Source organism: Daphnia pulex, chromosome 7, assembly GCF_021134715.1.
Source record: "Daphnia pulex isolate KAP4 chromosome 7, ASM2113471v1".
Classification (NCBI taxonomy): domain Eukaryota; kingdom Metazoa; phylum Arthropoda; class Branchiopoda; order Diplostraca; family Daphniidae; genus Daphnia; species Daphnia pulex.
This window is the reverse complement of record NC_060023.1, coordinates 2,985,396-2,996,245: the sequence shown is the minus strand read 5'-3', so window position 1 is coordinate 2,996,245 and position 10,850 is coordinate 2,985,396. Positions and strand designations below refer to the sequence as shown.

Sequence of the window (10,850 nt, the reverse complement as noted above, 5' to 3'; positions counted from 1 at the left end):
AAGTCGAACGGTTAACTTTCACCTTTCTTTCTGGCTGGGCTTGCGAGTTGTGCGCTCTCTCTCTCTTCGTCTCGCCTGCTCTCCTTGACTGTTTCTTGATCGACAAAGCTGTAGTTTCACTTGGGCGTTGTCCGCCAGGGGATGCCAGGCAAAAAGAACTGCTGCTGTGCAGCTTATAGAAAGAGAGAGAGAGAGGAGATAAACAGGAAATCCCATGCGACGACTTTCTCATAACGCATATTTATTTTTTCGCCGTTTTTTTTTTTTTTTTCAAAGAGAAAGGATTTCGGTTTGAATGTAACACCGTTGGCAAATGTGGCCGTCGTGATTGTCTCATCCTGTTCCTCTTGATTGGGTTTCAATGTGGAAAAAACAAACAAAAAACAGGATAACGCTAAGCTTTTTTAGCTTTTTTAGTAAACGAGAAAACTCAAAAGGAAAACTTTCACTTTCCCTGTAAGATATACATTACACTGCGCTATAGGCTGGTTAATGATACTACTTTCCTTAAGTCGTCAAGTTTGTGATATATTGATTTCAGGCAGTTATTGCTATCTTAAATCATATTATTTAGTCGCCGTAGAAATGTATATTGTCAATCACAGAAGCCATCCATCCGGCGATCCTTCGTGTATTATTGTGACTGTCCCCCATGTGGGTCATTGTCACAAGAATCAAGAGATTTCTATCAGAGTTTTTATTTCTTTTTTGTTTGTTGTGTGTTTCTTCATTTTTGGACTGTCGTTTTGGACTATTGTTATATTTGGTGATTCTTGGCCGATAAGCGAAAACGACGACGGCAGTAGAAAGTTTTTTCTCCGAGTTTTGTATCTACGCAAACTGAATTCCAAAAATCGACTTGGCTCTCAAAACATATATACACGTGAACAGTATGAAAGGTAGAAAGAAAAATGTTTTACCTGCTATCAGATAATAAAGGCCAATCGGAATGATTATTATTTTTTTAAATGGAAGAGAATTAACAATGTCTTCTTCCATAATAGCCATCCAATAAAAATGGGCGAGTGCAACGGTCGACGATGACCTGTAGCTGTTAATAATATCCAGCAAACGACGTCGTTATATGTAGGCAATGGGGCAATAATAATATCTTCACGTGTTATTATTTTGTTGTTGGCTAACGGTAGATTTTCTCCTGCGCATTTTGAGGCGTGGGCCGTGGGCCCGGAGAGAAAGAAGGTGGAAGTAATAACGTCAGGGTGTGTGTGTATATACGGAACTAGTTGTTGTATAGTTATTAGAGATTTCTCCACAGTTATTGCGCTGATAATATTCCGTTGTGGATCAGTTTTTGGCTGTGTCTTTCTTTTCTTTGGGCAGTGCCGCCGCGATCGGCCGCCGATTTTCACCGCATTTTTTGTCTTTGCTAACCCAGAAGCGTCGAATGCGCAAATTCATTCTACCCGCTAACCGGATCGCGTGTTTCTGCCCGGCCGAATGGATATCTCGGTGGACCGTATTTGAGATAATTTAGTTCTCGAAAATTCCTGGTTGAAAAAAATGTAATGGCGGAATAACAAAAAGACAAAACCCCAACACCACAACAAGAAATGAAAAAATAAATAAATAAAAGAAACATTTTTTGATTTCATCAATCAGGTTCCCGCAGCTATATGTTGAAACTTTCTTTTTGATTTCGGACTTCTTTTTTTTTTGTTTTCCAGCTATATTGAGGCGCCCATATTTCTGTGTAACCTTTATTGTTAAATAACCAAAGGACTTAATTTTTGGTCTTTGCCCGATTTTGACTTTTATGGCCTTCTACAGCAACAGCACCTTCGACTCCAAATTGGCATTTGTAAGCCAGGGTTAACAAGGTTTCGTAAAACCCGCTTGGACGAGCGATCGATTCGAATTCTTGCAAAAGCATCATGTATAAAATTATAAAATAATCAATCATTCCATCAGTATAATAACGCAACATCATCTGTATCATTTCCGGCTCCTGCTGGAAGAATGCATAATGTAGCGTGTTACATTTACTTTTGGTTCCTGGTAATGGCACACCCACGTCAAATATTTAGAGGTCGAAAATGATAATACAGAACCTTGAAGGATTGATACACATTTTTCCTATTGTCTCTCACTCCCCTTCGAATAACTGTTGCCCAGCAGCACCATATTGGTGGATATTATTTCTCTTTTAAGGATGTTTAGAGGGGTTTATTACATATTCAATGGCCTCGAAATAACTTTCCTGACTCCGGAGAATTTCAAAAAGGACATCGCGATCAGACGTCCTTTGTCAAATTTGGCAGAGCTTTTTGAAATCAAAGCGCGCGCATTAGATTCTATTTTTCAAGGTGTTACAGCTCCCAAGAGTCTGTCCTAGCTATATACGCTTTATTATGGCATTAGAAGTTATACAGTGGTTTTTCTTCTTATTCGTGAACTCTCTCGAAAGGGGGAGGATCAATCAAGCTTGACGAGGAACGGCACACATGCCCAGCTTTTGGGTTGCGTTTGCTGTTGGAGTGAGAGAGAGAGAGAGGGAGAAAGAAGGAGGAGAGAGGGAGAAATGGGTGGAGAGATGGAAGCTTGCTGGCCGGATAAAAAGAAGCAGCTCTGCCTACCAAAGTGTGCATTCATCCCCTCGATTCGATCATGTATACAACAGCTCTCCTCCTCATTGCATTCGTCCCACTCCTGACTTCCGGTAAATTGTCTATTTCTAGTTTTATCTAGTTTTTCAAAACAGTTATCTTTTTTTTAAATAGTCTGTTATAGCTGTTGAATCAATTCATCATTTCTTTATTTTTTCCTGTTTTCACTTTCCCACCTATACAGCTCAGGCGTTCGTCTGCCCACCCAAGAATGGTCAATACCCCGACCCCATTCAGTGCGACAAATATTACATCTGCCAAGTAAGATTCAATAACAAAAAAATGTTCATTTTTAGTCGTGAAATTCATTGATCTTTTGTCTAATTTTGTAGGATGGAGTAGCCAGCGCCCGTTTGTGCGAAGATGGTTTGGTTTTCGATCAATTCAAGCGCTCAAGCCACAAATGCGATCACATGCACAACGTCGACTGCGAGGACCGCACTGAGCTCCGTAAGTCTATAGTTGTTATGTAACTCATTTATTTTGGAAATTCAGGTTTTGACATAGATTAGACCCCATTCGTCATTTGACCGACAATAAATATAAAAATAAAGAAAATGTTTTCGTAGAAGCGCTCAAGTATAACGATGCCGTATAATTTATGTGTTGACCTCCTTCTTTTGACAGAGCCGCCCCAGGGTAATGCTGAGTGCCCGCGCAGGAACGGCATCTTCGAGAACGCCGTAAGTTAATTTGATATATTTTTAGATGTGGGACGAAAGGTAAAAGAACAAAAGTATTAATTTATTGGTTGTATCGAACAGGATCCTTCCCAGTGCCACAAGTTCGTTGACTGTATCGATGGCCAGCCCAAGCACAACGTCTGCCCACCCGGCCTCCACTTCAATGATGCCAGCGGTGTCTGCACCTGGGAGGCCGCTGCTGGCCGAACTGGCTGCGTCCGTGAAGAATGTAAGAATTCATCATCAACCAGTTTTATTTATTTTATTTCCATTTGACTAATCATCATTTTATTTGATTTTCGACGTTTAGTTTTGGAAGATGGTTTCACTTGCCCCAAGTTGACCGCCGCCGAGTCGCTCACCGAGCCCCACCCCAGATATCCCCACCCTACCGACTGCCAGAAGTTCTACGTCTGCCTGAACGGAGTCACTCCCCGTGAACAGAACTGCGATCTCGGCGAGGTCTTCAACACCAACAGCAAGCAGTGCGATCTCCCCGAGAACGTCGCCGAATGGTATGGGACAACAATCCACTTTTTCTTCTGATTTTATGGCATTTTTTAAATATTCATTTCCTGCAGCATTGACTGGTACAAGGATCATCCCTCATTCGTCCCTGGTTCGGTGACACCCAAATCCAGCACTCGAGGAAACTCTGGACAATAATAAATCAAATCAGCATTTTATTGTAAAATTTTCTTGGTCCCAAAAGAAATGTTTATTCTGTTGAACGTTTTCATACAATTCGTAAATACACCTTCTCGCCACTCGCCCAGTTTTTCATTTTATTTGATTTTATTATTATCACAGCTGTTACAGTTTGTATACCTTTCTCCGATCGGTGACATATAATTCGATCGGGAGCAACGAACGGCCAAAAGGCTAACTGAGTTTACAGCTGTTAAAGCTCAAATGGCTTTCTCCTATATCGGTAAACATTTAATATTTACTTCAGCAACAAATGGCCAAATGGCCGCCAAATGAATGCTGGGTTTGTTCGTTTGGGAAAAGTAGGTAGTAACTATAGCAGTTTTGGGTTGAGTTCGTTCGGTTGCGAGGGGGAGAAAAGTGGGTGAATAGATGGAAGTTTCCCGTTGGATAAAAAGAAGCAACTCGGACAGCTATGGATTTATCCCCTTAAATTGGTTGATTCGATGATGTTCATCACAAAAGCTCTTCTGCTCATTGCCCTCGTTCCATTCCTGACTTCCGGTAAGTTATATCTAGATCTAGATGATTAAGTTTTATAATAGTCTGTTGAATATAGTAGCTGCTATAGCTGTAGCTATAGCTTGCTATAGTAACTGTTGAATCAATTCATCATTTTCCATTTCATTTTTTTAATAATAATGCCGTATTATTTATTATTCACGTAGCTTTGGAAGATGGGTTCATTTGTCCCAAGTTGCTGCCCTCCGAGTTCGTCAAAGACCTCAACCCTAAATATCCCCACCCCACAAACTGCCAAAAGTATTACGTCTGCTTGAAAGGAGTGACTCCAGTTGAACAGAACTGCTATCCCGGAGAGGTCTTCAATAACAACAGCAAGCAGTGCGATCTCCCCGAGAACGTCATTCAATGGTATAAACAAATTAAATGTATTTGATTTATTTTTAAAAACGTGAAATTTGTATTGATTTTCTCGGTTTTATTTTCGACAGCATCGACTGGTACAAGGATCATCCTGCAGGCGACATTGACGCAGATGGCGGAAGATACTATGGTCGCAAATAAGTCGATCATAGTATTATCCTACAATCCTTCGCCTCAAAAAATATTTATTCTGTTTAACGTTTATTATCAAGGAATTGGTAAATACGTGCCCTCTTCATTATTATTTTATCTGGTCATCTGTTGCGTTAATACAAATATACATATCTCACATTACCTAAATTCAGCCTAAATTACAAATATACGGAGACTATTAATTATACTACTGCTATAAGCGGTTGAGCATTCAGCATGAGATGGAAATGAATTGAACGCCAAACAAATGGTGTTGACGCAACAAAGGGACTCTATGTAGACCGGTTGGCCCAGCTTTGGCTGGTTTGTTTGTTTTTTAACTCTCCATTTCAGCAGAGTTACAACACACACACCACACATTGAGCATATACGCGTTTCGGTGCCCTACAGCTGATGGTTTCAGTGAACCAGTTTGGGGTCTCTCGATTACCTTCACGTCCCTCATTCGCGCCTTTAACGGCGCGTCGTTAATTCGAGTGTCATGCGCAGCCCTGTCTCTTTTGCCTGCCCAGCCAAAGGCGATCGTTTTTTCCCTTTCACTTTTGCATTCGCCTCGTTCGATTCCCAGAAGGGACAAAAACAAAAAACAAAAAAAAACAACCACACACTTTGAAATTGAAATTACAGAGAAATAGAAGCAGAGGCGTCCCCTTATTCAGCAGTTTCAAAAATAAAATAAAGAGCGCCGATCATCCAATATTGTTAGAGCTCATATTAGGAGGCCGTTCGACATCACTTTGGTGTCACCCGCTTTCCCAAAGACAAATAAAAAGAGCGCATTATTAAATATAATACTTCAGCGCTGTAGAGATCTGATGGGAATGGCGCAATTTTTCAAAAACAGCTGGAGATGATCGTCAGCGCAACACGAAACAAAAAAACTTTCCCGGAGAAAATAAAAATACATTTTTTTAAAGGGAGGTAACCATCCGATATTAAGGAGAATAATGTCTGTTGTTATATATTTCTCTTTCTTTTTCTCTCTCTCTCTTCCCCTGACGCGATTCGCTTTCGTAACGACGTAGAAAAAAAAATAAAACGCATCAGGTGAAAATGTTACAACTCGAAACCGTGCGAGTCGTTTCGTGCAAATGTCTCTTTTTCACGATGTAAGCCAGTCGAATCATAATGGGCTATACGCTTATTATAGTTACGGTTACTGTAAAATAGCTAGCGAGAAAATTTGACGGCGTCGATTACTGTAAACATTAACTGCCAGGATATGTTTTTAATGTTATTTTGTCTGCAAAAATAAAAATTAAAGAGAAAGACGAACTTGCATATCTTTTTTTATTTTCTATTCCCCGAGAGCGATTTTTGATGGCGTGCCAATGGGAGTCTCCAGCAACTGCGCCCTACTAAACGGCAGCCCATCTGATGGCAGACTGAACAAAAGTCGACTTGACAATAGGGGAGTGTAATGTTTATGTGAACGAAGCTCGGAGAATGCCTTCCAACTCAAAAAACCAGATAGCGCCAGACGAAAAAACAAGCGCAAAAACCTGTTGGCGGCTTCGTTTTGTTCATTCAATCCGCCATCGCCATCGACGAGTCTCTTTTTATTTCCCAGATCCAGTACGTGTGATTAATGCCATTTCAATGTAGGCTACTCACGACAGTCATGAAATACAACATCTATAAGAAAAAAGATGATTATAAAGAAGAAGAACGGTTTTTAGATGAAACTATGATGGTCTAGTTTCTTTTAGACAGGTAACGGGTGATCGGCCTCGATGGAATCTATTTGAAGAAACCACATAGATTGCTGGGCTATGATTATCTTGATGGCGCGTGTAATCCGTGTTTGCTTCGTTACATTTCTTTTCGAGGATGACGGCCAATTGTAATGAAGGGGTTCGCCCTGTTTGGTTATTCACTAGAATCGAAAAAGAAAAAAAAACCTATCTCTACCTTCTCCTCACCACCTCCCACCTCGAACGTATTTCGTGAGCGGGATCGGGGAAAAAATAAACCGTGAGTGAACGTGTGTGCTGTGTGTGTAAGGCGCCTGAAGGTCTCTCTCCACACGCAATGGCCTCCTCTCTAACCCACACACACACAGACACACACAGGTAAGCACAAAGTATAACAAAAAATATGGAACCGACGACGACAAGAGCTCAGACTGGTCGCCCACTTGCTACCGGTAAGCTGCTGTGTTGCTATCGTGCGTGTTTTTCTATACTTTTAATATATCAGAGGCCGACGTTATTTTTGTTGCAGTGCTCGTTCGCTTCCCTCACTTGACTTTTGCACGGATTCCAACCCACCCGAACACTTCACCAAAATCAAATCAAAAATGAGGATCTTTCTATTCGTAGCTGTCGCTCTCATTCCCCTCGTCGCAGGTAAATTTTCATTAATTTTTCAAAATCATTTGGTGTCACCTTGATAACATTTAGATCAAGTCTTTTTTTTTAAACTGTTATATTCTGTATATATTTTTTTACCTGTATTGTATGAATTAATTCAAGTATCAAATGCCATTGTAGAAAAGTGTGTTTTAAGGCTATCGGAATCATCGGCTTTTTTTGTTTCGACAAACGAAGGTCTAATCGAGGGCGTGGTCCCGGCGCTCACAACTTCCAAAGAGAGGGGGAGGGGGAGAGAAACAAAATTAGTGCAAGGAAACAATTAAACAACTAAAAGAAAAGAGACACTAACATATATAGAGAAGGGGAGAATTGCATCAAGATGTAATCATCGTCGGATATCAAATCAAAGACAAGGTGACGTGCTGGTGAGAGGGCCGAGGGCCACTGGAAAAAGACAATTCCATTCACTTTGAGCCATTTGCGCGTCGGCTATGTTATTGTGTATTATTACGCCGGTGGTGGTGGTAATACTGCTTGGACATGATGACGCCGGTTTGAGTCCAGCGCGCTCAAGGTCTCCAGCTGGATAAGAAAAGAGGAACTGGGCATTGTTATTTTTGATTCGGGTGGAGTCCGTTTGAGGATTCGATGCTTTGGGTGGGACGAGTGCCGGAGAGAAGGCGGCCTTCGATATCTAAAAAAGACACCCGAGGGCCTTCATTGTCCAAAAAACGTGCGATGTGTCCAGTAGTATAGTCCAGTCTAATTGAAATAAAAATCAAAAAATTTAAAACCCAACCCGCCCAGTCGCCGGCACATTATATTTATTATCCAAGTGTACTCGATTCGCTGGTCTCAATTCCCAGCATGTACTATATCGCGATTTCCATTCATTACACCAGTCCCCTCGACATTGATAGAGTTCCGCGGGGGACACTTAGATTATACCCTTCCCTCCTTTCCCGATTCCGCAAGGTGAAAGTCTTTTTATTTTTAAAACCCATTGAAAAATCGGCAAATTATTTCATACAATAGATAGTTACATTCCCTTTTTCCTACGCTATACATTCACCAAGAACTTGTATATTATGGGAATTGTTTAGACATGCACCTGTCAAAGTCTTGTCAAGATGACATATAATAATGATGTCATAATTATCCATCTGTGTCTGTAATTAATTACATAGGTCGTGATACCGGAGTCGCCCGGCAATCATCTCCCTATCAAGACTTGAGCTCTTGCCCGGAGGATTACGGACTCCAGACGTACGCCCACCCGAAGAACTGCGACCAATTTTACAAGTGCGCCAACGGCACGCTCACACTGGAAACTTGCGAAAATGGACTGCTCTTCGATGGCGCTGGATCCGTCCACAACTTTTGCAATTACCACTGGGCCACCAACTGCGGCGATCGTCTCTTTGAATGTATAAAAATTTCTCCATTCAAATTCATTCATTTTGTCAAGTCAAATTGATTGATTGATTGGTGATGATATTTATATAATAGTGACTCCGGATCCGGCCAGAAATCCAGAGTCCGTCTGCGAATACTCTTTCGGTCTCTTCAAGCCGACGGCCGCCGATTGCGACATTTTCTACTACCGATGCGCCTACGGCGAGGCCGAAGAAGTCGCCTGCGACAAGGGCCTGGCTTACGACGATCGCTCTCATTCCTGCAACTGGCCCGATCTCCTCCTCGACATTGGTTGCGATCCTGAAAGTGCGTTCGGGGAACAATTATCCCACTTTGTTTTGTCTTAATCCTTAGTTTTATTTTTATATGGAAAGAAAAAACCTTGGCAGGGATTTATATGCCCAGTTAAACAATAGCATCAACCTTGGCAGATTTATCATTCGGTCGATATCACATTAAAAATATGTTATTCTATATTTTGTAGGAAAACAAATAATCTTATAGCTGATTATCATTGCTAGTGTTAATATTGACAGTGTGAATAATATTGTCAACTTGACTTTGGCAGAGGTCGTCGGATTCCGCTGCCCGGATGTGTCCAGCCTTCCACCCAACTCACTCGTCCGCCAGTTCCTTCCTTTCCCCCGTTACGCTGGTATGTATATGATGACGCAATCGTTTTATACCGTACGATTTTGATTGATTTATTTTTGATTTCTTTCGCACGATTGCCAGTTCCCAATGATTGCGGTCGACTCGTGACCTGCGTCAACGATTACCCGCGCCTGATCAGCTGCGGATACGGCAGCGCTTTCAACGAGGACACGCTCACTTGCGACGATGCCGAGAACGTTCCTCAGTGGTGCGTATATCAATCAGATGTTTATCAAGTGAATTGGATAATAATTTGTTTTATTGGAATTATCAGCGCCAATTACTACAAGGAGTAATTGAATAACGACGGATATAAGATAAAGGCCTTTATCCATTCTAGAAGATCGGCCTTCACATGTTTTGAAAATATCAAGAAGCTCCTCTACTTAATAAATTGTTTTGGCACGAAATAATTGTGCTGGGGCACAGCTTTTGTGCAGATCGTTTTCTATCTCTCTCTTTAACTCCGCATTTAGAGACACACTCTTGGCAACTCTGATGTGGCAGTTTTGATTGGCAAATCTAATTCGAATGATGCTTTCACTTCTCTCGATGTTTCTATCCATTTAAAAAAAATGATGGGCTAATCAAATCGTTTTCGATTGACGCCTCCTTTTGAAAACAAAACAAAATTTCTGGGTGTTTTCTACGCGTATGTACAGCTTTGTGCGTTTCTTTTCTGCCTTCTGTCAACTTTCCTTACATTTTTATTTTTTATTTTTTTTTACAAAATAAGACGATAAAAGAAAAAATGGTATCTATTTGTTTTCTTACAACTTTCTTTCGATTTTATTTTCACATTTTTATTTGGAATTATTTTCTCTGTCAGGGTCCTAGATACTTACAAAAAAAAATAATAATTTCTCTTTTTCATTGGATATATCTTTCGATAAAAATAAACAGATGAAACAACGAAATAAATACGTGCGCTTTATATTTGTGGTTATTTTTTTACGATCAACATTTTTACAATGTTGCTGATTGATGTGACGTGTGGGTCCTAACATAATTCCTATTTATATGATAGCCGCTATTGTTCGGTTGGCTTTGCGTGTTTTTTAAACTGACGCACTTTCAAATTCGTGCCGTCACCCGCGCTTCGCTTCCGGCATTCTGGGTCTAAACAACATCTCGTGCGTACTTTTCCCTTTAGGTTTTTCTTTACACCTCTTTTCTTTTTACACCAGCAGCAGCAGAGTCCCAATTTTCACCAGTTTTCTCACGAGCAGTTCCCGAACGTTCCCGAAATCGAATTCTACCAGTGTCCAGAAGGTGGCACTTTGTGAATCTTCGTGAAAGAATAGGAGATGAACGCGGGAATAAGTTATAATTTATGAATATAATCGTGGCGGGAAACAAGTTTCCCTACAAACTGGAAAAAATTCAAACTTTATGTTTTTATATTGATGGAA

General features: G+C 40.8%; 3 protein-coding genes across 3 annotated transcripts; all 3 read left to right on the top strand.

Annotated features, from left to right (window-relative positions):
• Positions 1–2,518: 2,518 nt before the first annotated feature.
• LOC124198200 (protein obstructor-E-like) lies at positions 2,519–4,077 on the top strand. The gene is made up of 7 exons (XM_046593907.1): positions 2,519–2,677; positions 2,809–2,885; positions 2,957–3,074; positions 3,252–3,307; positions 3,389–3,536; positions 3,618–3,822; positions 3,889–4,077. Exons 1-7 carry the CDS (start codon positions 2,626–2,628, stop codon positions 3,971–3,973), a joined length of 741 nt encoding a protein of 246 aa, XP_046449863.1. The 5' UTR covers positions 2,519–2,625; the 3' UTR covers positions 3,974–4,077.
• A 265-nt stretch (positions 4,078–4,342) lies between these two features.
• Positions 4,343–5,200, top strand: LOC124198204. The gene is made up of 3 exons (XM_046593910.1): positions 4,343–4,519; positions 4,684–4,888; positions 4,969–5,200. The coding sequence occupies exons 1-3, from the start codon at positions 4,462–4,464 to the stop codon at positions 5,039–5,041; spliced, it is 336 nt and encodes a 111-aa protein (XP_046449866.1). The 5' UTR covers positions 4,343–4,461; the 3' UTR covers positions 5,042–5,200.
• A 1,827-nt stretch (positions 5,201–7,027) lies between these two features.
• LOC124198201 (protein obstructor-E-like) lies at positions 7,028–10,372 on the top strand. Its single transcript, XM_046593908.1, has 7 exons — positions 7,028–7,199; positions 7,277–7,401; positions 8,556–8,795; positions 8,878–9,090; positions 9,353–9,439; positions 9,520–9,646; positions 9,713–10,372. Exons 2-7 carry the CDS (start codon positions 7,353–7,355, stop codon positions 9,732–9,734), a joined length of 738 nt encoding a protein of 245 aa, XP_046449864.1. The 5' UTR covers positions 7,028–7,199; positions 7,277–7,352; the 3' UTR covers positions 9,735–10,372.
• The last annotated feature ends 478 nt before the right edge of the window (positions 10,373–10,850 follow it).

Excerpts from the sequence above, each read along its gene's own strand:
- LOC124198200 (XM_046593907.1), top strand. The coding sequence starts at position 2,626 with ATGTATACAACAGCTCTCCTCCTCATTGCATTCGTCCCACTCCTGACT. Across the intron at positions 2,678-2,808 it reads CGTCCCACTCCTGACTTCCG|CTCAGGCGTTCGTCTGCCCA; the intron begins GTAAATTGTCTA and ends CCACCTATACAG. Across the intron at positions 3,075-3,251 it reads CGAGGACCGCACTGAGCTCC|AGCCGCCCCAGGGTAATGCT; the intron begins GTAAGTCTATAG and ends TTCTTTTGACAG.
- LOC124198204 (XM_046593910.1), top strand. The coding sequence starts at position 4,462 with ATGATGTTCATCACAAAAGCTCTTCTGCTCATTGCCCTCGTTCCATTC. Across the intron at positions 4,520-4,683 it reads CGTTCCATTCCTGACTTCCG|CTTTGGAAGATGGGTTCATT; the intron begins GTAAGTTATATC and ends TTATTCACGTAG. Across the intron at positions 4,889-4,968 it reads CCCGAGAACGTCATTCAATG|CATCGACTGGTACAAGGATC; the intron begins GTATAAACAAAT and ends TATTTTCGACAG.
- LOC124198201 (XM_046593908.1), top strand. The coding sequence starts at position 7,353 with ATGAGGATCTTTCTATTCGTAGCTGTCGCTCTCATTCCCCTCGTCGCA. Across the intron at positions 8,796-8,877 it reads CGGCGATCGTCTCTTTGAAT|TGACTCCGGATCCGGCCAGA; the intron begins GTATAAAAATTT and ends TTTATATAATAG. Across the intron at positions 9,091-9,352 it reads CATTGGTTGCGATCCTGAAA|AGGTCGTCGGATTCCGCTGC; the intron begins GTGCGTTCGGGG and ends TGACTTTGGCAG.